Raw genomic sequence first — 26,703 nt, forward strand, 5'->3', positions numbered from 1 at the left:
AGAGGGGAACTGTTTGGGTTGGAAACGGAAGAGAGGGGAAGGGGGAGAGGGGGAAGGGGTACAGGAGGGAATAGAGAAAGAGATGAGAGTGAGGGAAGGAAAGAGGGAGATTAGGAAAGAGGGGGAGACAAGGGGTAGAGACCCGGGCGCAACCGAGTAATGTATATACGAGAAACCTCGTGATATCAATTAGTTAACTAATAGTTATTAACCGGAAGCCGTGAGCTTAACATAGAAAAGACCTACTACATCTTATTTGGAAGCAAATCAACAAATGCAATTCAGCTTCAGATAGACAATGTAAACATTAGCAATAAAAATGATGGAAAGTTTCTCAGCCTATTCCTAGACATGAGACTCAACTTCAGTACCCACATACAACACATAACTAAGAAAGTCTCTAAAACAGTTGTATACTCTCCAAAATCAGATATTATGTACCTAACTCTGCTCTCATCTCTCTATATTATGCACTAATCTATCCCTATCTTAATTATGGTATCTGTGTATGGGGTTCAACCACTACAAACCACCTCAATTCCATCATCACCCAGTAAAAATCTGCTATCAGAATAATAACAAATTCTGCTTTCAGACAACACTCAGCCCCCTTGTTTCACTCCCTAAACATGCTAAACATAATCTCACTCCACAAATTCTCTTATGTCAACTATATTTACAAAACCCTGTTCTTAAATGCAAATCCTGCTCTAAAACTCTCCCTGGACAGATGTATTAGGACCCGTTATCACCACACCAGAAATAAATATCTCTTTGATATCCCCAGAGTCAAACTTAATCTGTGCAAACACTCTATGCAAATAAAGGGACCAAGTCTATGGAACTCACTCCCTACTGAATTGAAAAGCTGTCCAACTTTTGCGTCATTCAAAAACAATACTAAAAAGTACCTAATTTCATCTTCATAGTTTTTTACCTTTTGCTTTAAAATTGCACTGTATCTATTGCTACCCAATCTCCCAATCTTTATGTACCCAATCCGAACATCTTTACCATTGTGATCATTGCTGTCTTCTTATATGTGCTGTCAATCTGCTGTATGGTGTCTATTAGTAGTGAAGTTGAGGACTACGACCGTGCGCACCATCTGCCAGGTGGCACTCACGTGAGTGGCACCTGGACAGATGGCGCGCAGGTGTCTAGTCCTCAAGGGTTTTGGGGGGATTTTCCCGGAAGTTTGGCGCGTTTCGGACACGTGTGAGCGTCTGGTGTTAGGGTATGTGATCAGGAACGAGGGGAAGTCATGTTGTTGGGTGCCAGGTGGTGCGCGTCGTCGTAGTCGCAGCGCGTCGCTCTAGTCACAAAGGGTTTGGGGGGAATTTCCCGGATGTTATGACGCATCTCGGAGGAATGTGGTGCGCGCGGTTCTAGTCCTCGGGGGTTTGGGTATGTGGTCAGGAAAGATGGGAGTTCATGTTGTTGGGGGTGTAGGAGAGTATGTGTGCTATGTGGTATAGTAAGAAAATACAGGGAAAAGCGTTAAATATGTATGTGTGTTTGTCATAGACTTAATCCTGTGTGACAATAATAGTTTGATGATAGTAAGGTAAGTAGAGGTTGAGGGGATCCAACATAGTGTATATGTTGTTTGGGGAGGGGGAGGGGGAGGGAGAGGAGAACCCCCATACCTGAGAGGAAAGCCTTTACGTCCATTAGCTTCCCCCCTACAGGAAGTCGTAAGTGTTGAGGGGTAAGAGAGAGAGCAGCAGCCTCCTGCGGAAGTGGCCCATTGCCTTAAAGACATTTCGTTGTCTTCAGAGTGGAGATGTTCATCCCACCGCGCTTCCCCCTCTACTGCGATTCCGGTAAGGAGGGGAGCGAGGTCATACTCCTGCCGACAGACCCGCACCTGTCAACCATCAATCACTTCTCATTTGACCCGGGGCATTTCACTCCCCTCACACACAAACGCGCCGCCAGTTCCCTGCGAGACTTTATCCGCTACACACACTCACCATACAGCTCCATGTCATGGAAAGGTGAAGCTCTACAGCCTGCATGAAATGCGGAGTGTTTTATATTCCATCAGCAAATCAACTGTGTCGGCTGCAATGCGCTAGCTGTGAAAAACCGCCCCTAGGACATTACGACATCAAATGCAAGCGATGTCAGCAGATTTTCTGTGATAACCGTGAGTGTTATTCATATTTAATATGCCACAGTTCATTTTATGGCATCCACAGGTGAAATATCGCGTGTGTAAACTACTATAGTGTGAGAATATTTACTCATTCGGGCTATTACATTCCACACAGTTAAATATGTTCTTTCCAATTTCAGTTTACAAAACCGTGAAGTGCCCTTATTGCTCACCTGCCCCACGAGGAGGTCATCGCCGGAATGAAACTTCACATAAACGTAGGTAGCATATAAAAATATACTTCTCGTATCTGTATTTCATCCACTTGCAAGCGAACACACATGCATAATAAACATATTTTTCCCCATTCACCCGTGCTGAATATCATTTATTCCATTTCAGGTTATAATCCCTACCTCAATCGACGGAGGGAACAGATCGACGTCATCGAGCCTATACCCCATTCCTCACACACACTGAGCTAAGGAGAGCAGATCTCACTCGCAGGCACCCACACCCCCTTCATCAAGGTCAGCCACGCTGCCAGATGGGGGGCTACGAGACCATATCTCATCCTGTTAACACAATATTACGGATTCATACCCACTCTCCTGCTCAACCCCTTCACCATGACATAAGTAAGTTAATACTGTCTTATTTCAGTCTATTTCCTAAACATATTAATTCCCACTAGTCTGTTCCCTAACCTCATAATATATATATACATATATATATATATATATATATACATATATATATATATATATATATATATATATATATATATATATATATATATATATATATATATATATATATATATATATATATATATATATATGCTTTCATTCTTTCTAGAGATATATATGCTTTCATTCTTTCTAGAGATATATATGCTTTCATTCATTCTAGAGATAATATGTTTTTATTTTTTTTACAGACGACACACCACTGTGCATAGATCTGGCATCCACCAGCGCTGAGAGCAGTGCTGAGAGCAGTGGCTGTGAGAGTGACACAGCAGAGTGGACTTTACCCACATCCGGGTCTCACCCCTCAACTCACGGGGAGGGGAGGGCACGTTCACGCGCTCACTCAACCCCCCCGTTCCTCCCCCAGCCCCATACCCCAATCAATCAGCGACAGCAGCAGCAGCAACAGCACCAGCAGCAACAGCATCAGCAGCAGCAGTGGTGAGAACAGTACCATTAACATCACAGACAGTAACTCAGACGACAGCTCAGCAGACCGTGACCTTGACTCGCAAGTGTCTGTCAATTCTGTCTTGTTAGCACCGTCTGGCGTAATGGCTGACCGTGCACTGTCGCCCATTCATCTCGGAGGGGGATTATCACCACCCCCCACCCCTCCCAGCCCTCTCCCATCACCCCCACCACCTCTCTCTCCACCTGCCCTAGAAATTCAACCTCAGCTACTGGATCGAATTGATAACTATAATGGCAGTTATGTTCGGCTTTCATTCTCCATACCAGAACATGTTAACACCTCCGCAGGACTCTACCTGAGAACATACAGGGATTTTTTCATTAATGAGGTTCGATCCCTTTTCTCTCCACAACACCCATCCCTCCTAATTTACCCAGACATCACTCTAATTGTGCGGAATTTAAATGTACAACAAGACGGGGAGGATAATCTATTGGATCCTATAAATAACGACGGCTTTCCCATACGAGGTGAGGGGCGAAGAATTACTCTAGAGGAAGTAGAAACTCTTATTGATTTTTGGGCCGACGAATTGACCGGGAAAATATCCGAGTATCTGGAAGAGAAGGAGGGGTCCAATGTCTTGGTTGAGCGGCTCACCGGGTTTTACATCAACTGTGGTCAGATTGAACATCCGATAAGATTAGGCTCGCATGTAGACTACCCTGAAGGCTTGCGTGGAAAGCAGTTGGTTTTCAATCCAGAGGGAGAGGCTGATATTTGTCTTATGCAGTGTGTTGCAGCTTATAAATGTTTAGCTAAGGGGATGCACCTAGATAATATTTGCGCTAGATGTGTGAATGCTAGTTGGTGTCTCAGACACATGAATTGGCCAGCAGATGTCAATTCTGCAGTAACATTCGAGGATATTCACAAGGTAGAGAAAATGAATAAAGTCAGTATATTCATCTATTCACTAGAAAGAGATGAAAACGCTAGACGACGACAACGGCACTACATTACACTAGCTAGGAAGGGAAGAGGGGGCTATACAGATGTCATACCATTGCTGATGTTGGAAGCTCAACACTTAGTATTAATTAAGGATTTTAACCAATATGTACGTAATATGCGCAGCAATCCAGATCGCATCCCAAGTCATCACAGCTTCTGTCATTGTTGTTTGATATCACTCCCAGCAGATAGCACGCAGAGTCATGAAAGTACATGCAAAGTACATCAGACTCTCAAATTCTACCCACCAGAGAGGAAGATTACTTTTCGTAACTATGGACAGGGATATGGTCCTAGTCACATGTGCTTTTATGACTTTGAGTGCATGTTAGACCGCTCGAACCCTAAGGGAATGATAGAAACACGTCACAACGCAGTGGCGTATGCGTACATCATCATTGACAGACGTATGAATATTGTTGAGAAAGATACTTATTTGGGTAAAGATGCGGTCAATCACTTTGTAACCACGCTAGAAGCGTTATGGGCTAGAATCAAGAAGGGGTTAGTATCCTATGAACTTCACATGTCTCAGCAACAGCAGGCGATATTTGAGACAAAAACAGCCTGTGAACTCTGTGATGAACCTTTTAACGGAGAAGATGTAATCAAAGTCCGTCATCACGACCACACAGTAAGATTCCACAATTATCAAGCAGCTTACTGTGATAGATGTAATTTGCAATGTATAAATTCATACAAGTTCCTATACACATTTTCACACAACGCTTCCTATGATTTAGGAGTAATCCTAAACGAGATGAGAGATAGACAAGGGAGTGAAATAGATATATTAGCTAAGGATGGATTTAAATTTATGAAAGTTGATGTGAACAACTTAAGATTTCTGGATAGTTTAGCCCTTCTCAACGGTTCGCTAGGAAGAATAGCCAAGGATCACATCGATAGTGGGAAACCTACCACATTCACTTTGACTATGTTAAAAGGTGTAAATAAAGCGGCCATCCCAAAACTGTTGAAGGGTAAACAATCATTCTGCTATGATTATTTATCCTCTATGTCTGTGTTAGATGAACCACAACTCCCTTCTCGTGATAAGTTTTACAATACACTAAAAGACGAAGAGTTGTCAGAAACAGATTATAAACAAGCCTTAGAAATTTTTGATTTGGCTAAATGTCGCAACATAGGGGAGTATCTGCTCCTTTACCTCAAAGTGGACACAGGTTTGCTAGCTGATGTGTTCACAGTCTGGTGAGACACCATGCTTGCTCTCTACAAATTAGACATTTCACACTACATTTCTTTACCCTCATTTGCTTGGGATGCGTTCTTGCTTAAATCGAAAGTTGAACTTGATGTTGTGTCAGACCCATTGTTATATGATTTACTTCGTCGGAATCTCCGAGCTGGGTTCAACAGTGTGACGAGACAGTACACGAATGTGGAGAACAGGCACACAGGCTTAGATCTAGGGGAAGATAGTAGCTACATCATTTACTTAGATTTTAATAGTCTTTACGGGGCGTGTATGACTGAACTGCTCCCTCGTGGCGGGATCCGGAAACTGACACACGATGAGCGTGACGTGCTGCTGGAGCAAGGCTTGGAGAATATCCCATGTGACGGGTCCAAGGGATATTGGGTGTTGTGTGATACACTGCAGGTCCGACCGGAGGTAGCTAGGTATACAGATGAACTGCCCCTTGTTCTTTCCCATACTTGCATTACCGAGGAACACATTTCACCCTACAGTAAGAATATTCTTACAGAAGAAAGTCGGGGGCTGCCTAAAAACAACACTAAATTAATTGCTTCTCATCTTCCTCAGAAAGACTACCTCGTTAGTCTGGACTTGTTACAGTTGCTCATGCGCATTGGATTAGAAGTATCTAAAGTTCACGACATCTACGAATTCGAGCAGGAGAGTTACCTTAAAGACTTCATTGAAACCAATGTTCGTGAACGTGCCAGTACCAATTGCGCGATAAAAAAAAAGGCTTTCAAACTCGTATCAAACTCTATATATGGAAAGAGTCTCACAGATGTATCTAAATATGGGAACAAACACTATTTGGTCACAGATCGTAGTCATTTCCTGAAACATGCTCGAAACCCATTCTTCAAGCGGAGTCTTTTGTTAAGTAAGGATCGTGTGATATGTACTATCAAGCAGAAGTCTCTCCTAGTCAACACTCCTACGTATCTGGGCTATCATATTCTTCAAATTGCTAAGAGGCGACTCTATGAGTTCTGGTATGATGTTGTCAAACCTGCGTATGGGGATAAAGCGAGTCTGTTATATACAGACACAGACTCTTTCATCATTAAACTGGACTGTCAGGATGTGTTTGAAGAGTTGAATAAGTCTCCTCTCTTCGACTGTATGGATTTTAGTAATTTTAATGACACACATCCATCCTACTCTAAAGCGCGAGAAGGTGAACTAGGATTGCTCAAGTCTGAAATAGGCTCTAAGATTATTAACCAGTTAATTGCTCTCAGACCTAAAACATATTCGTTCACCACACATGATGGGGAGCACACTTGTAAGTGTAAGGGCGTACCATACCATCTACAAGAGACCATCTCATCTCACATGACTCATTTCAACACACTCTTGAAACAAACACTTCAATCAGGTATGTGTCGAGATCTATACGCAACGTGCAAGGAAAGATTTTTACATGTCGCAGTACCTGCAGAGGATTGTCAGCATTTGACGATAAACGCTACATTTTAAGCCCCACACAGTCCCTAGCGTATGGTCATCCTGATATTCCCAATAACAATGATGATGAGATGGATGTAGAAGTGAGAGAGGAGGAGGAGATGGAAGAAGTGTTTATGGAGGAGGAGGAAGTAGAGCAAGCACAGAGACTCTACCCAATATTCCGTCCCTGGAGCAAACGCGATGCTACAGCTCAGAAACTATTCAACCCTCGCTAGATTTTATGTTGTACAATTGTTAGGTAGTATTAAGATGGGTGCCCCATATGACTAGAACTTTTTATACTAAATGAATAGGATGTTTAATATATTTGTTTGTGAACTGTAAGAACTATGATTAGTTTTAAAATAGGATGTTTAATATTATTGTTTGTGAACTGTAAGAACTATGTTTAGTTTAAAAAAAATGTTGTTGCTGTACATAAAATATGTGAATAAACACCTGTAAATGTCTATGTTTGTATAAATACCACCTCAGTTCCTTAGTTTTTAGCAGTCTTAACGAAGTATTAATCATGGACAGTTCCTATGATATAATCCATGCGGAACATCTAGATATTTTCAGAGAACCATCTCGTGTTATTATTGCTGGTTATTCAAACAGCGGAAAATCCTACTTGTGCAGTAAACTTGTAAGGAAGTATCAACACAAGTTCTCCTCAATAATCATATGCGGAGGAGGATACTCTGAATTACGATCAGATCCACAAATTAAAGGGAAGCTGATCGAGCATTCAACCATTATTGATCCTGTGGAAGAGCGAGTAGATAATGACTCGCATATCTTAGTAATCTACGATGACCTTTTTACAGTCTGCGAATTCAAAAATCGTATCAGACATGTTTACTAGGGGCAGACATTTCACGGTTTCCGTCATATTGATTACTCAAAATATATTTTTTCCTGGTAAATATTCGAGGAATATTAGTTTAAATGCTTCTCATTTCATATTGGTTAAATCACGAGACCTGTCACAAATTGAAACACTCGGACGACAAATATTTGGGAAAGTGGATTCAAAGAAATTTGTAGAGTTATATAAGCAAGTTATTAGCCAACCCTACGGTTATTTGCTAGTAGATCTGGGCTCGAACACTCCATCTACGATAACATTACGCGGTAATATTGTTCACGAACCGCCCTATGAGATAGTTTACCAATGGTGAGCAAGAAAGATGTACTGGAACGAGTATATAACGACCCCTCATCTAGCGGGGGGGCTTGGAGGGGTACAGAGATTGTATAAGGCCGCCAAATTAATTAACTCTAGTATAACTCTAGCCGACGTAAGGGAGTATCTGAAAAGCTCTGACTCCTATACGTTGCATTATTTACAACCACATAAATTCCCTCGGCGTCGGGTGTTAAGCCCTAAACCACGACTATTTCAAGCTATAGACTTGGCCGAGATGAGTTTATTGGACAAACATAATGATGGAGTGAAATATTTACTCGTATGTGTAGATATTTTCTCCAGGTATGCCCAAGTAGTACCCCTATGCGCCAAGGATGGGAAAAGCACGAGTAAAGCTCTAGCTTTAATTCTAGATTCACCTCATTCTCAGGGAGCGCGCAAAATTAATTCTGATCGAGGTGGGGAATTTTATAACGCCACTATGAAAAAAATGCTGGCAGCAAGGAAAGTACAGTTATATAGTGTATTTTCTCAGGAGACTAAAGCTTCAATCGCTGAGCGGTTCATACGTACTTTAAAAGGTAAACTTTACAAGTTTATGACGGCACACAACACTAAAATACACGCAGGCTCTACCAGATATTGTGAAAACATATAATTTAACCCCGCACAGAGGATTGAAGGGGAAGACACCTGCGGAGGTGCACGCTCTATCCTCGCCCAGCGAACACGCCAAACAATTTGATTTAATGTATAAAAGCCCGAGCAAATCAAAGAGAGCTGTCATTCCTCGATTGAGTGTTGGTGATACAGTACGCATCACTCTATCTGATCGCATTTCCAAGTTTAAGAAAGGGTTTAAGCAGCAGAACACCCGAGAGATCTTTACAGTTACACGTATTGATCGGAGACAACACATCCCTTTATACTTTCTAAAAGATCTGAATGGGGAAGAAATTGATGGTGGCTTCTATAAACAAGAATTAACACCAACACATTTGCCTCAAACTTTTAATATTGAGAAGGTATTGGGACAACGCAGAGTCTCTGGCAAACTCCAGTATAAAGTTAGGTACGCAGGTTATGATCGATCATTCGATCAATGGATTGATGCTGCTGAGATATTACATTTATAATGAAGAAGCCCTTAGTTTATAAATACAAGGAATTGATCCAACTATTATCAAAACTTCAGTATTCCTCGAGAAAGCAGTTGATTGAAAAATTGAAGAAACCACATATAAATTGTTTATCAGAAATTTTTAATAACTTTTTAAAAAAAAAATTGCCCGTGCCTGACAAGGTCGTTAAAAAGTTGAAAAAATATAAATTGCTTATTCGGTCACTAGCCTGTAAGAAACCTTCTGTGTCAACTAAGAAACGGATATTAACCAGCAAACGAGGAGGCAGTATTTTATCCATTATTTTACCAATTGCAGCTAGTTTAATTACACGGTTGTTCAGTAAGTAAGTAAAATGAAAGCCTTTTATCTCGTACCGCGTAAAATAGTGGACAACCGGAAAGCTGCACACAGCCCTGCTTACCCCACTGTGAAAACTGTTGCTCAACATCTTACTGTCAAACCACCACCTCCTCCTCAGTTGCATACCAACCCTTCCATAAAACATTTAATAGATTTGAAGTTGAAAGTGCGAGATCATGAATATGCAAGATCCTTGCTAAACCATTATGATGCTACTGGTATCGTTCGTTGGGATCTGAATGTTAATGTATTGGCTCCAGTATCTGGCATACATATAATTAATGACATTATACATAAAATGACTGCTTAAATCTGTTTTTTTACCGGATAAACTCCCCATTGCTCAACTGTTTTTCACACTAACATCTACATCACGAGATTTATTCCGTAATACTACGGCAAGCAGTCAAGTGTATGAGCCTCCATCTGTTAAGAGAAAGGCAACTGTCAAGATTGATCCTCACAGTAAAAGGAATGCTTCCTGGATCGTATATTAACAGGTGAGTGTATATAAATGAGCGTGTAATGTGTAGATGGCTTTACTAGGCAAAAAGCAGTCTAAGGAGATAGAGCGATGGACACTCAAGTGATATACGCCACCAGCGTATCAGATACGCATTTATTCCCCAATAACATCCCCGCATCTTTCCAAAATCGATTGTTTAACCAGCTAGAATTAGATCCCAGGAGGAGTTATGAAATGTGTCTACAAAAATTACTCCTCCCCACTTCCCATTACGTTATTAAGCGTGATAATCCTGAGGCATATATACGTGTAGGCGTTACGTATGAGAAAGTGAGCGAGGGGAAATACATGCATTCAAAGCATTTATTATCATCTGATGTTTTAGCCGGAACTATAAAAGAAATAAATACCATGATTAATACGGAAATAGACGCCATATTTTCAAGTAATGCTAAACTGAGTTTTTTTTAGGAAAGTCATTAAAACAATTTTCAGCTAAATATGGAACGCATTTTATTAAATATGATTCTTCCTCCAATCGAAACAAGTTCACTACTGTGATTAGTGATGAGAATATTAGCTCTGCAACGGGGCATAAAAACATCAGTAGAGTTACATTATCATTTGGAACAGCTTTTGGGAAAGTGATGGGCGTAGTTCCAGAAATAGAATATGACATATTCGCAAAACGTCAGTATGCCTCGAGTGTAGTTAACACATGTCTATTCCCGCCAATGCCTAGAGGAGGAGTTGATATTCTGTGTGTTTATTGCGATAGAATCTCTTCTACTAGATATGGAAACCAGTCTGTAAATATTTTGGATGTAATCTCCCTAAATGGAAGTGATAACAGCAACAATAAAAAACTATATGTGCGTCTTAACACTAACATGATAGACAGCGTCAGCATCACTATTAGGGATCAAGATGGTAACCCAATACATTTTGATGAACGTGGGTGCACCATAGCAGTCTTGCATGTACGCCCCGTTGCAGGAGGTATATAACACCAACGCTTTCCCGCCACTCCTCATTCGTCTGAAACAAGCGGAGAAATGCGTGTCCACTTTATTCCCCCCTCTGTTGAGGAATTATACATTCTGTTAACCCCTCCTAGAGGTGGGGAAACTGATGATATACGGATTTTCAACAGCAGTAGACGTTATACGCGAGGAGGAGGAATATTTTCCTTTTTAAGTGGGATAGCGCGTCGAGCATCACCCTTTATCATGAGGACTCTGGCCCCGGCTGCGCTTAGCTTGGGGCAGAACGTACTAGACGACATTAATAATGACAAACAAACTTTCAAACAATCTCTTAAGAAACGCGGAATTGAAACATTGAAAGGAGTGGGGAAGCAAATGATAGGCGGAAGAGTGCAGAAAAAGAATAAACAAACAAAAAAATTAGTAAACATCAAACGTTTTACTAAAGCGAAATAAATTATGTGTTGTCATAACTTCTTCTCACTCGGCTGGTGTTGTCTAAAGCGCGAACATGGCCAGATATAACGCTCTGGGCCTCCAGGTGCCATTAGAACATTATACAGCTGCTGTTAGTGAAGCCTTTCCTAAAGTATTTCCCCTCGATTGGTAGAATCAACAATTGCCAGCAGACAAACGGTGGATGTATTACCTGTGAATTCTGGGGTCAATAATAAGTTTACAGACACCTACCTGGAATTCATCATCAAGGGAGTGAATGGTCAACTGATGGATTTATCATCTATAGCTTTGGAGTTGTCTATTGATCTAACCGAAGAAGATGGAATAACGCCTTTAGGAGACGCTAAAAACGTATCGTTGGTGAATGGATTATCACAAACTCTATTCAAATCCGCTATTGTGTATTTAAACGAAACAGTAGTTGAAACCAGCTCATTATTCTCATTCTGGTCATATGTAAAGTTATTATCTGCGATTTCTGGGTGTAAGGCTAACCGCTATGATAAACTGTCACAGTTTTTTAACCGAGTCGATCCTGGTAAAATTGAAGCTGGTTATTTCACTAACGCCTCGGCTGGTGAGAAGCAGCGGATGACTGATATGAAAACGAGTGGCGTGAATACTTGTTTTAAACTAATGCTGGATGTCACATCCGTTAGTGAATACGTTTTGGATAATGTGGACATCAGGGTGCGGCTCGAACTTCAACCTGATAAGTGGCTTATACTCAGCGATAATGAACACGCTAATTTTAAATATAATATCAAGTCTACACGTCTATGGGTGGATCGGGTATTGCCATACCCTGAAGGATTAGTAGCTGTTAATAAGGCCATGGTGCAGAACAACTCTCCTATTACGTATACTTTTAATAAAACTTTATACAAAACGTATATATTGGGCACAGGTCAGCGCTCTATAACAATGGACCAGCCGTGGGGGACTGTTATACCAGAACATTTATATATGATCATCCTTGATATGGAGGCAGTGTCTGGTGCATATAATCGCAACCCGCTTTATTTGGAAAACTGCGAGCTTAGTAAAGTATTAATATCGCAGAATAGCACTAATATTGTCAATATTGGGTGTGACTTCCCTCATAACTGCGCCAAGTTGTATTACACAGCATTACAAGCCTTAGGCTTCGATAAAGACAATATATTATCTTATGACACATATGTGAATGGTGGAACCATACTGGCCTTTAATTTACAACCTGAGGATATCGATGACACCATCCCGATTGAAAAAAGTGGTAATCTGAGGATCGCTTTGGAATTTAAACGCGGAGTGGCTAGAAATAAAGTCATTCTAGTTTACGGGTCTACAACAGGTGTGATCAGCATTAACGCGGATCGTCGCGTTATTTGCGATACGCGAGGATAAAATACTAATATGAATTGTTTGGAAATAAATGAGGCTATCAGAAGTAATTTAGGTGATAAGGTAGACTATCTAGGATGTTTCCTAGCTGATGACGTACGGAAAATATGGATAAAAATACATAAAAAAAGACCTGTGGTGTTCATAATGAACACTCTGGAGTCTGGTTCTCGTAATAAAATGGGCCATTGGATAACATTCTATGTAAAGAAGGATGAAGGTAGAAGCGAGATAGTTATACTAGACAGCTATGCCAATCCTGCAATAGGATCTTATTCAAGATATTTCGAAGAGTTTATGTCTTACTTCCAAGATTATAACCTATATATTATGAAGAAAAGGATTCAATCCTTGAATAGTTACTTCTGTGGGAATTACGCCGTTTATTTTTCATATCATTTTTGCAGACTAGGCTTAGAGGCCGCCCTGCTTCACTTTGATGAAGCGTTTAAATATGGTCAATTTCGCAAGAATGATGAAAAAGTGTTGAAATTCAATTATGCTCAGATGAAAATGCCTGTGTGTAAGCAAACATTCTGCTTAAACGGTAGTGATGCTGAGTGTGAAACGCTGTGTGCCGAAGTTGGCTAGGATGATAGTGCGGTGAGTAATACTTTATGTTAGGATTGAATGATGAACATAATAATGTCTGTATTTATCTTTACAACATTGACAACAAAAACTTATAACCTTTTCCCCTTTCTACAGATTGACTGATTGACTAGCGTGTCGGGAAGGTTCGTTGGAGTGGATGAAAGCCTTTCTCCATCTGTCTGCTAGCTAAACCACCAAGAAGAAGTCTTATTATTATTATTATTATTAGCGTTGTAAATCGCTTAAGTGTTTAATAAAGAAATAAATTTATATAATGTGTTTACTTTTCCCTCGTTTATTGCTCTCACCATGTTGATCACGTTACGATATAGCTTACACATATTAACAGAAATAATACTAAAAGGGTTTGCACAGAACAATGGTTGATGGTATGGGGAGCGGGGGGATGAGGGGTGGGAGTGATTGATGGCTGACAGGTGTGGGTCTGTCTGTCGGCAGGAGTATGTACCTCGCTCCTCCTTAACGAATCCGCAGTGTATGGGGAAGCGTGGCGGGATGAACATCTCCACTCTGAAGACAACGAAATACCTTTAAGGCAAATGGGTCACTTCCGCAGGAGGCTGCTGCTCTCTCTCTTACCCCTCAACACTTACGACTTCCTGTAGGGGGAAGCTAATGGACGTCCAGGCTTTCCTCTCAGGTATGGGGGTTCTCCTCTCCCTCCCCCCCTCCCCCTCCCCAAACAACATATACACTATGTTGGATCCCCTCAACCTCTACTTACCTTACTATCATCAAACTATTATCGTCACACAGGATTAAGTCTATGACAAACACACATACATATTTAACGCTTTTCCCTGTATTTTCTTACTATACCACATAGCACACATACTCTCCTACACCCCCAACAACATGAACTCCCATCTTTCCTGACCACATACCCAAACCCCCGAGGACTAGAACTGCGCGCACCACATTCCTCCGACACCCGTCATAACATCCGGGAAATTCCCCCCAAACCCTTTGTGACTAGAGCGACGCACTGCGACTACGACGACGCGCACCACCTGGCACCCAACAACATGACTTCCCCTCGTTCCTGACCACATACCCTAACACCAGACGCTCACACGCGTCCGAAACGCGCCAAACTTCCGGGAAAATCCCCCAAAACCCTTGAGGACTAGACACCTGCGCGCCATCTGTCCAGGTGCCACTCACGTGAGTGCCACCTGGCAGATGGTGCGCGCGGTCGTAGTCCTCAACTTCACTACTTCTATTAATCTTATTTAAATTACCAATCAAGCTGTAAATGTAATCAATCAGACCTTTAATATACCAATGTTCTTTAATATACTTACTAATCTCGCCTCATCTCATTTTTTTTCTTGCAATGTTTTGTTATCATTTTATTAATTCTGCTAGAATTTACCTACTTAAAATTATCTGTTAGATTAAGGACCTGCCCGAAACGCTGCGTGTACTAGTGGCTTTACAAGATTGTAAATACTATGCTATGTATTCTCACAAACCCAATGTACCTTCTTGTATATAAATAAATAAATAGATAAATAAATAAATAAATAAATAAATAAATAAATAAATAAAAGTTAGAGCTTTGATCCCTGCTAACTAATCTGAGTATTTACTTGGTTACTACACCCACTCACACCCACGTGGGACTGTATTTTACAATGTAAAATAATATTTAAATATTTACCCAACAGTCTTGTGTGTCCCGCTACCAATAAAGTTTGTGTGTTTTAAATAACCAACTCATTATAAACACTAGCGAGACTTTAAGAGAGGAATATTACCTTTGTCACAGAAGGGGCCGGTGTAGCCGGGAGCACAGGAGCAGCCATAGGGTTCAGGCAGACATATGGTCAACTTCTCACACTGACCCTCAGTTGCTGGACTGAAGCCAAGAGTGGCCTCCTGGCATGTAAACTGACACGAGCTCCCGAAGCTGCCTCGGGAACACACTGTCAAAACAAACAATATACAAATACACCGAATACTGCAGTTTATATATCAGTATATATGACTGAAAACTCACACTCCAGAAGTGACTCGAACCCATACTCCCAGGAGCAATGCAACTGGTATATACAGGATGCCTTAATCTGCTTGACCATCACGACCGGACATAAGGAAGTGATAGCCGAAGCTATTTGAACCACTTCCCCGCCGGGTCTCGGATGGTAATCTTGGGCATAGCATTTTATCAAATCACCTCATTCTTTTGGGCACACGTGAGGAACACAAATGCGAGCAAGCCTGAATGGTCCCCAGGACTATATGCGACTGAAAACTCACACCCCAGAAGTGACTCGAACCCATACTCCCAGGAGCAACGCAACTGGTATATACAGCATGCCTTAATCCGCTTCACCATCACGACCGGACATAAGGAAGTGATAGCCGAAGCTATTTGAACCACTTCCCCGCCGGCACTCGGATGGTAATCCTGGGTATAGCATCTTATCAAACCACTTCATTCTTTCGGGCACACGTGAGGAACACAAATGCGAACAAGCCTGAATGGTAACCAGGACTATATGCGACTGAAAACTCACACCCCAGAAGTGACTCGAATCCTTATGCCCGGTCGTGATGGTCAAGCGGATTAAGGCATCCTGTATATACCAGTTGCGTTGCTCCTGGGAGTATGGGTTCGAGTCACTTCTGGGGTGTGAGTTTTCAGTCGCATATAGTCCTAGGGACCATTCAGGCTTGTTCGCATTTGTGCTCCTCACGTGTGCCCCAAAGAATGAGGAGATTTGATAAAATACTATGCCCAAGATTACCATCCGAGTGCCGGCGGGGAAGTGGTTCAAATAGCTTCGGCTATCACTTCCTTATGTCCGGTCGTGATGGTCAAGCGGATTAAGGTGTCCAGTATATACCAGTTGCGTTGCTCCTGGGAGTATGGGATCGAGTCACTTCTGGGGTGTGAGTTTTCAGTCATATATATATATATATATATATATATATATATATATATATATATATATATATATATATATATATATATATATGTCGTACCTAGTAGCCAGAACTCACTTCTGAGCCTACTATGCAAGGCCCGATTTGCCTAATAAGCCAAGTTTTCATGAATTAATTGCTTTTCGAGAACCTAACCTACCTAACCTAACCTAACCTAACTTTTTCGGCTTCCTAACCTAACCTAACCTATAAAGATAGGTTAGGTTAGGTTAGGTAGGGTTGGATAGGTTCGGTCATATATCTACGTTAATTTTAACTCCAATAAAAAAAATTGACCGCTTACATAATGAAATGGGTTGCTTTATCATTTCATAAGAAAAAAATTAGAGAAAATATATTAATTCATGAAAACTTGGCTTATTAGGCAAATCGGGCCCTGCATTGTAGGCTGAAAAGTGAGTTCTGGCTACTAGGTACGACATATATATATATATATATATATATAATATATATATATATATATATATATATATATATATATATATATATATATATATATATATATATATATATATATATATATATATACAGGCATACCTCAGAATAAGAGTTTAATCCGTTCCTGGAGACGCCTCGCCTTCCGAAAACTCGCATTCCGAAGTTAATTTCCCCATAAGAAATAAAGGGAAATGAATTAATCCGTTCCTGACTACCCCAAAAACCCCACATCAAACTAAATTTTTATACCTAATTTACCTAATTCATCTAAATAAACCTACAAAACTGTGTTCCAGTTATTACTTACCTTGCTGTCGAGTGCTGTAGGCGTATGGAAGATGGTGAGGAGGGGGGAGGAGGAGAGGAGTTACTGTTTGGAAGGGGAGTCCCCTTCCATAATCACATCACATAACCCCATGCCTTGTAACACTATGGATACCACTTCTCTTTCTAAATTTTTCAAACCAGCCCCTGCTTGCCTTAAACTCTTTCTTATCTGCATCACTCGTTCCAGGGGTATTCTTTAGAAGGTCTTCGTGCAACACCCTGGCTTTCTCACAAATAATGGCCTCCGAAACACTATCACCCCCTCAACTCCTTGTCGTGTATCCAAATTAATAACAACTTTTCCACTTCTTCAAGTATTTGTGGTCTTTGTGCCGTTAATGTTCTTACTCCTTTTGCCACTTTAGCACCCATAATCTTATTTTTCTTCTTAAGTATAGTGCATATTGTTGATGTGGCTTTGTTGTACTGCCTACAAAGTTCAACAACACGTGTACCGTTCTCATGCTTCCGAATGATCTCTTGTTTCTCCTCTATTGTCATCCTCACATGAGCTTTCTGGCCTTTATCCTTACCATTGGCTTTCTTGCGACCCATGGTGAGATATATAATAACAAATTGTATAGACAAATCACCAAAATCCAACCAAAATCCAACAAAACACTGAAAATCCGCGAGAAGAATTGATGTGGGGGTAGTCACTGAGCACGAGACAATAATAAACTGAGGGGCGGCGGGGCGGAGGGGCGACGAACGCGCTAGGTCGGCTGTACGCGTATCAACAAACTCGCGTCCAAACTCGCCTCCCGAAGTAACCCTCGCCTTCTGAGACAAATTTTTGGAGTAAATACACCTCGCCTTCCGAAAACCTCGCATACAGGGACAATCGCATTCCGAGGTACCACTGTATATATATATATATATATATATATATATATATATATATATATATATATATATATATATATATATATATATATATATATATATATATATATATAGTGTGACGATAATCTCTTTCAAGAGAGATTGAGCCTGCTCTTCCCTATATCATTTACGTCATTTTACAAGTACAAGATACTATATTGAAGATACGTCCACCAGTATCACAAACGTTTTGCCCAGGAAGCAAAGCGTACCTTGCACCACCCGACACGCCGGCTCCGCCCGTCGTCAACGAGCAAACTACCCATTCTCCGCCTGCCTGCTCCTGATTGGCTGGTGTATCGCCGACCGCACCTGCACTCACACCCTCTACCTGAGTCAACGTCTGGGCCAGCTCACGCCATACTCTTCAGAATATCTCTGTGCTCTTAGAAGTTGACATCTCTCTCTGGTAGACTAAGCCCTGGCTGTCGTGTACTAAGGGAGGTATTCTCAGCACCTGATTCTTATTATTATTGTCTTGCACTTTATTTTGTTTTAGAGTAAATTTCACATCCATTAATTATTCATGTTGTTTTGTTTGTTGACTTGTTTTGAATTTTACGTAAGCCAAGGGATTGTTTTTGTTCATATCTTGTTTTCTAAAGTAATTTAAATTTCATTGTTTATATTCTGTGTTTTGTGTGTCTTCCCATTACCTTACCACAGACAAACAGGCAAGCAGTCTCTTTTTTTTTCTGTAAGTGTGACAAGGCATTGCCACCTGCCATTGGAGGACTGCCGAACATCAACACTCCAACACTTTAACGTCACAATATATATATATATATATATATATATATATATATATATATATATATATATATATATATATATGTCGTACCTAATAGCCAGAACGCACTTCTCAGCCTACTATTCAAGGCCCGATTTGCCTAATAAGCCAAGTTTTCATGAATTAATGTTTTTTCGTCTACCTAACCTACCTAACCTAACCTAACCTAGCTTTTTTTGGCTACCTAACCTAACCTTACCTATAAATATAGGTTAGGTTAGGTTAGGTAGGGTTGGTTAGGTTCGGTCATATATCCACGTTAATATTAATTCCCATAACAAAAAATTGACCTCATACATAATGAAATGGGTAGCTTTATCATTTCATAAGAAAAAAATTAGAGAAAATATATTAATTCAGGAAAACTTGGCTTATTAGGCAAATCGGGCTTTGCATAGTAGGCTCAGAAGTGCGTTCTGGCTACTAGGTACGACATATATATATATATATATATATATATATATATATATATATATATATATATATATATATATATATATATATATATATATATATATATATATATATATGTATATATATATATATATGTCGTACCTAGTAGCCAGAACGCACTTCTCAGTGCGTTCAGTGCGGTACGACATATATATATATATATATATATATATATATATATATATATATATATATATATATATATATATATATATATATGTATATATATATATATATGTCGTACCTAGTAGCCAGAACGCACTTCTCAGCCTACTATGCAAGGCCCGATTTGCCTAATAAGCCAAGTTTTCCTGAATTAATATATTTTCTCTAATTTTTTTCTAATGAAATGATAAAGCTACCCATTTCATTATGTTTGAGGTCAATTTTTTTTTATTGGTGTTAAAATTAACGTAGATATATGACCGAACCTAACCAACCCTACCTAACCTATCTTTATTGGTTAGGTTAGGTTAGGTAGCCGAAAAAGTTAGGTTAGGTTAGGTAGGTTAGGTAGTCGAAAAAGAATTCATGAAAACTTGGCTTATTAGGCAAATCGGGCGTTGCATAGTAGGCTGAGAAGTGCGTTCTCGCTACTAGGTACGACATATATATATATATATATATATATATATATATATATATATATATATATATATATATATATATATATATATATATATTTTTTTTTTTTTTTTTTTTTTTTAATATGAGAAGGGAGTACCACCTCTGGCTGGAAGAAGGGGGACCCATAGCCTCGGAGGAAACCACACATAACGCATTGGAGGGAATGTAGGTCCCCTCCAATACAGTTTCTGTGTGCTTTTCTCCTACCACCCCCTTCCCTTTTTTTTTTTTCCTTTATTGTGTATTTAAAGGTATATTTAAAGGTGTATTTAAAGGTGTATTTAAAGGTATATAAAGGTATATATATATGTATATATATATATATATATATATATATATATATATATATATATATATATATATATATATACATATATATATATATATATATATATATATATATATATATATATATATATATATATATATATATATATATATATATATATAGGTTATGGATCTCTTGAAAAACACAACAATGGGAAACATTGATGAATGTCACAGACGGGTTCGATCATTGTTGCAAGTCAAACACTTCTTCGAATTCCTCTGAAGTTGGACTAGTGCCCAAGACGCAACAGGCATTTCCTCTCTGAATCGCAACACTGAGGCGCTGGAACAAGAAACTTTTTGCTCTCTGGTCTTTTGTAGCGCTGATCAATTTGTCCCCCAATTCCTTCAGGAACTTCAATGCACATTTTCCCCACGAACCGAGGGTCTCCGAGCCGATCGGAACAAAGCTGTAGCAGTGTGCTAGACCTCTGTATTTAATAATTTTCTGCGATTCCCTGAAAGAAGCAGCACCACCGCTTTCACGTGTGCTGTAGTGGAGGTAGGTACTGGCCAGTGTGGCAGCGCACGTGTAGTTCCATACCACTTGCTTACCATCCTTCCAAGGTAGCAAGGTGACCCCATCATGGCGCTTCTGAGGGTCGTTAGGTCTGGATAAGTGTGGTTCTTTTTGTGCCGGGCAGCGGGCTGTGGCGAGGCTCCTCTTGATGATGTCGTTGACTTCTTCATGTCTTGCAATTTTACCCTGTGATTTACTACATACCAGACCATGACGACCATATTGGTCTGCCATCGCAGTTCCGCAGATGCACCTATGTTCGGTGAGGATGGGGGCGGCAAGGCGAAGGGCAACTCCAATGCGGAGAGCATCATGACTGAGGCGAGTTCCCAGGGCTGCATTGGGCACAGCAAATAAAAAATCCCCGGCGTGGGGTGCTGTTACCGCTAGGAGGCGGGCTTTGTTTTCAGCATCAGCGTTGTCAATCATTGCTGTGACAGTCTTTTCCATTATGGGGCTATCCCAGTGGGCCTGCTTGTGGTCTTTTGGGACTTGTGGTCGGGGTTGAGAGTGTGCAATGGTGTCCCATTGTCTGGCTGCTTCGATGAACGTTTGATCATGAGTTCCCGCTGTCTCTCTCATACGCTCTGGTAGGATCTGCCCTACCAATTCGTTGGCTGCTGTACATGAGGATAAGAATGCTGGAAGTGCTACCTCAGTTGCCTTTCGTATGCCTATCCCTCCAAATCTCACTGGTAGTGTTGCTTGGTCCCACTGACTGTCATCTAAATCTAGGTTGAGCGCCTTCCTGAATATTGACCTAAGGAGCTCATCATATTGATTTAGAAGTGGGTTGCCAAAAGTTGGTGCACACCTTAAGAAGTATGTTAGCCTGGGCAAGGTAAGGCACTTTGTGAGAAGGTAGAGGGCATCATGGGAGTCCAAGTCCCCAATTCTCTCTTCCATCCTCTTTAGGTCTCTAAACTTTTCGTCAAGGACTGCAGCAATGGCATTGTGGCCCAGAGGTGCTCCGAGTAGTGTGCTGCCGGTAGGTTTAACGACTGAGGCTTCTGGTAAAACTGATTTCACTGCTCTAATGATTACTTCACTGGATGCATATATATATATATATATATATATATATATATATATATATATATATATATATATATATATATATATATATATATATATATATATATATATACATATATATATATACATATATATATATATATATATATATATATATATATATATATATATATATATATATATATATATATATATATATATATATATATATATATGTCGTACCTAGTAGCCAGAACGCACTTCTCAACCTACTATGCAAGGCCCGATTTGCCTAATAAGCCAAGCTTTCATGAATTAATTGTTTTTCGACTACCTAACCTAACTTTTTCGGCTACCTAACCTAACCTAACCAATAAAGATAGGTTAGGTTAGGTTAGGTAGGGTTGGTTAGGTTCGGTTATATCTACGTTAATTTTAACACCAATAAAAAAAAATTGACCTCAAACATAATGAAATGGGTAGCTTTATCATTTCATAAGAAAAAAATTAGAGAAAATATATTAATTCAGGAAAACTTGGCTTATTAGGCAAATCGGGCCTTGCATAGTAGGCTGAGAAGTGCGTTCTGGCTTCTAGGTACGACATATATATATATACATATATATATATATATATATATATATATATATATATATATATATATATATATATATATATATATATATATATATAATATTTATATATTTATATACTAAATATATATTTATATATTATATATATATATATATAATATATATATATATATATATATATATATATATATATATATATATATATATATATATATATATATATATATATATATATATATATATATATATATTGCTGGTGTTGACTTCTTGATGTGTAGTGCCTCGCAAACGTCAAGCCGCCTGCTATCGCTGTATCTATCGATGATTTCTGTGTTGTTTACTAGGATTTCTCTGGCGATGGTTTGGTTGTGGGAAGAGATTATATGTTCCTTAATGGAGCCCTGTTGCTTATGCATCGTTAAACGCCTAGAAAGAGATGTTGTTGTCTTGCCTATATACTGGGTTTTTTTGAGCTTACAGTCCCCAAGTGGGCATTTGAAGGCATAGACGACGTTAGTCTCTTTTAAAGCGTTCTGTTTTGTGTCTGGAGAGTTTCTCATGAGTAGGCTGGCCGTTTTTCTGGTTTTATAGTAAATCGTCAGTTGTATCCTCTGATTTTTGTCTGTAGTGATAACGTTTCTATTAACAATATCTTTCAGGACCCTTTCCTCCGTTTTATGGGCTGTGGAAAAGAAGTTCCTGTAAAATAGTCTAATAGGGGGTATAGGTGTTGTGTTAGTTGTCTCTTCAGAGGTTGCATGGCTTTTCACTTTCCTTCTTATGATGTCTTCGACGAAACCATTGGAGAAGCCGTTATTGACTAGGACCTGCCTTACCCTACAGAGTTCTTCGTCGACTTGCTTCCATTCTGAGCTGTGGCTGAGAGCACGGTCGACATATGCGTTAACAACACTCCTCTTGTACCTGTCTGGGCAGTCGCTGTTGGCATTTAGGCACATTCCTATGTTTGTTTCCTTAGTGTAGACTGCAGTGTGGAAACCTCCGCCCTTTTCCATGACTGTTACATCTAGAAAGGGCAGCTTCCCATCCTTTTCCATCTCGTAAGTGAAACGCAGCACGGAACTCTGCTCAAATGCCTCCTTCAGCTCCTGCAGATGTCTGATATCAGGTACCTGTGTAAAAATGTTGTCAACATACCTGCAGTATATGGCCGGTTTCAAGTTCATGTCGACTAAGACTTTTTGCTCGATGGTACCCATGTAGAAGTTTGCAAACAGGACACCTAGGGGAGAACCCATGGCGACCCCATCTACTTGCTTATACATGTGCCCATCCGGGCTCAAGAAGGGTGCCTCTTTAGTACAAGCTTGGAGTAGTTTCCTCAGAATATTTTCTGGTATGTCAAGAGGAGTACAGGCTGGATCACGATACACTCTGTCGGCTATCAATCCGATTGTCTTGTCCACAGGTACGTTGGTAAACAGCGATTCTACGTCCAACGAGGCTCTTATCCCTGTGGCCCGTGTGCCCCGCAGTAAGTCAACAAATTCCTTTGGAGACTTCAGGCTGAAGGCGCAAGGAACATAAGGAGTCAGCAGGCCGTTGAGTCGCTTCGCCAGTCTGTACGTGGGTGTGGGTATCTGGCTAATGATTGGCCGAAGTGGGTTTCCAGGCTTGTGCGTCTTGACATTTCCAATATAGAAGCATCAAGAAATATGGACCAATAGGCTTTCTACAGACACTTCTATTCAATATCCATTGTTTCGTGTTCTGTCTTGTGTTGATGAAATTAATACCCTATTAATACTCTTGTTCTGTCTTGTGTTGATGAAATTAATACCCTATTAATACCACACTTTGTTCTGTCTTGTGTTAATGCCACATCACCCCTTCCACCTCACTCAAATGTAGATATATAAATATATATATATATATATATATATATATATATATATATATATATATATATATATATATATATATACATATATATATATATATATATATATTGTGACGATAATCTCCTTCAAGAGATTGAGCCTGCTCTTCCCTCCACAATTACGTCGTAACAAACTATATAAAACTACTAGGGAAGAAATGTCCAACAACGACAACAACATCTCCAAGGTTTGCCAGAGCGCAAAACGTTGCAGCCAGAGACACCTGTTCAGACTCAAACCGCCAAACTACCTGTTGATCGCTACCGGCTCCGCTGATTGGTCGCCGGCCGGGCTGCAACTGCACTCCACCCCCCCATACTACTTGATGTCTGGGGTCGCCACGACCTCAGACCTCAGAATATTTAGTGCTTTCGCAGTTATCACTCCTCCCGGCTAGACGTTAGCGTGTACTGAGAGAGGTGGTAGCTTAAAGCCAATATTCCAGCACCTCCCTTTAATTTTGTGTTGCACTTCTTGTTATTTTATCTTAACGTAACTTTTCATTGTGTCATTTAATTATTCTTATTATTTTGATTGATTGATTTTATTATAAGAATTTGTTTGTCCATTTTTTCATGTTTTGATTTATTTAACGTAATTAAAATTTCATTGTTAAAATTTACTTGTGTTTTGTGTGTCTTCTCCTTACCTTACCACAGACGAAGTTCCAGTTTTCTATTTTTTTTTTATAACTATGTGACGAGGCCATACCCCTAGCCTTAAAAAGCCGAACACCAACGCGTTACCGTCACATATATATATATATATATATATATATATATATATATATATATATATATATATATATATATATATATATATATATATATATTTATATATATATATATATATATATATATATATATATATATATATATATATGTATATATATATATATATATATATATTTATATATATATATATATATATATATATATATATATATATATATATATATATGTCGTACCTAGTAGCCAGAACGCACTTCTCAGCCTACTATGCAAGGCCCGATTTGCCTAATAAGCCAAGTTTTCATGAATTAATTGTTTTTCGACTACCTAACCTACCTAACCTAACCTAACCTAACTTTTTCGGGTACCTAACCAAACCTAACCTATAAAGATAGGTTAGGTTAGATTAGGTAGGGTTGGTTAGGTTCGGTCATATATCTACGTTAATTTTAACTCCAATAAAAAAAAATTGACCTCATACATAATGAAATGGGTAGCTTTATCATTTCAGAAGAAAAAAATTAGAGAAAATACATTAATTCAGGAAAACTTGGCTTATTAGGCAAATCGGGCCTTGCATAGTAGGCCAAAAAGTGCGTTCTGGCTACTAGGTACGACATATATATATATATATATATATATATATATATATATATATATATATATATATATATATATATATATATAAATATATATATATATATATATATATATATATATATATATATATATATATATATATATATATATATATATATATATACATATATAAGTATATTTTGGTAGCAGTCTTTCCTGTAGACATATATTATTAAATACGACCGAAAAAGTAAGATTAATAATTCTAACACGAATTTTCTCAATATTTCTTATGTTTCTTTTCACTGTCGATGGTAATTGAAAAATCAATTCTCCAAATTTCATTTTTATTTCTAGTCTGACGCGACACTTGAACGTGTTTCGTAATAACTTATTACATTTTCAAAGACTTTAGTTTACACACACACAACTATAACCTGCAAACACTAAACAGAGTTTAAATAGCTTTCATTTTATACCTGCATTTGGGTGAGGTGATATGTTACAACAGTTTTGGATGAGGTGAAAACAAACTTTCAACACAAGACAGAACACGAAACAATGGGTATAATATTGGGTAAGTTAAAGGGAAGAATGGAAGTAACTGCAAAGGGCCTATTGGCCCATATTTCTTGATGCTTCTATATTGGTGCGGAGTCTTGAAGTGGGTAGAATATAGTTGTGCATTAATTGGTTGTGGATTGCTGGTGTTGACTTCTTAATGTGTAGTGCCTCGCAGATATCAAGCCGCCTGCTATCGCTGATTCTATCGATGATTTCCATGTTTTTTGTTAAGACTTCTCTGGTGATGGTCTGGTTGTGGGAAGAGATTATATGTTCCTTAATGGAGCCCTGTTGCTTATGCATCGTTAATCGCCTGGAAAGAGGTGTTGTTGTCTTGCCTATATACTGACTTCTTTGAGGCTTACAGTCCCCAAGTGGGCATTTGAAGGCATAGACGACATTGGTCTCTTTTAAAGTGTTCTGCTTTGTGTCTGGAGTTTCTCATGAGTAGGTTGGCCGTTTTCTTGGTTTTATAGTAAATCGTTAATTGTATC

General features: G+C 39.3%; 1 protein-coding gene across 1 annotated transcript in view; it reads right to left on the reverse strand.

Annotated features, from left to right (window-relative positions):
- LOC123759109 (uncharacterized) overlaps positions 1-26,703 on the reverse strand; it is a 215,674-nt gene that overhangs the window by 105,033 nt on the left and 83,938 nt on the right. The window contains exon 20 of the mRNA XM_069329283.1: positions 15,266-15,433. Within this exon, the coding sequence (XP_069185384.1) occupies positions 15,266-15,433 (168 nt within the window). The remainder of the gene's footprint in view (positions 1-15,265; positions 15,434-26,703) is intronic.

This window comes from Procambarus clarkii, chromosome 22, assembly GCF_040958095.1.
Source record: "Procambarus clarkii isolate CNS0578487 chromosome 22, FALCON_Pclarkii_2.0, whole genome shotgun sequence".
NCBI lineage: Eukaryota > Metazoa > Arthropoda > Malacostraca > Decapoda > Cambaridae > Procambarus > Procambarus clarkii.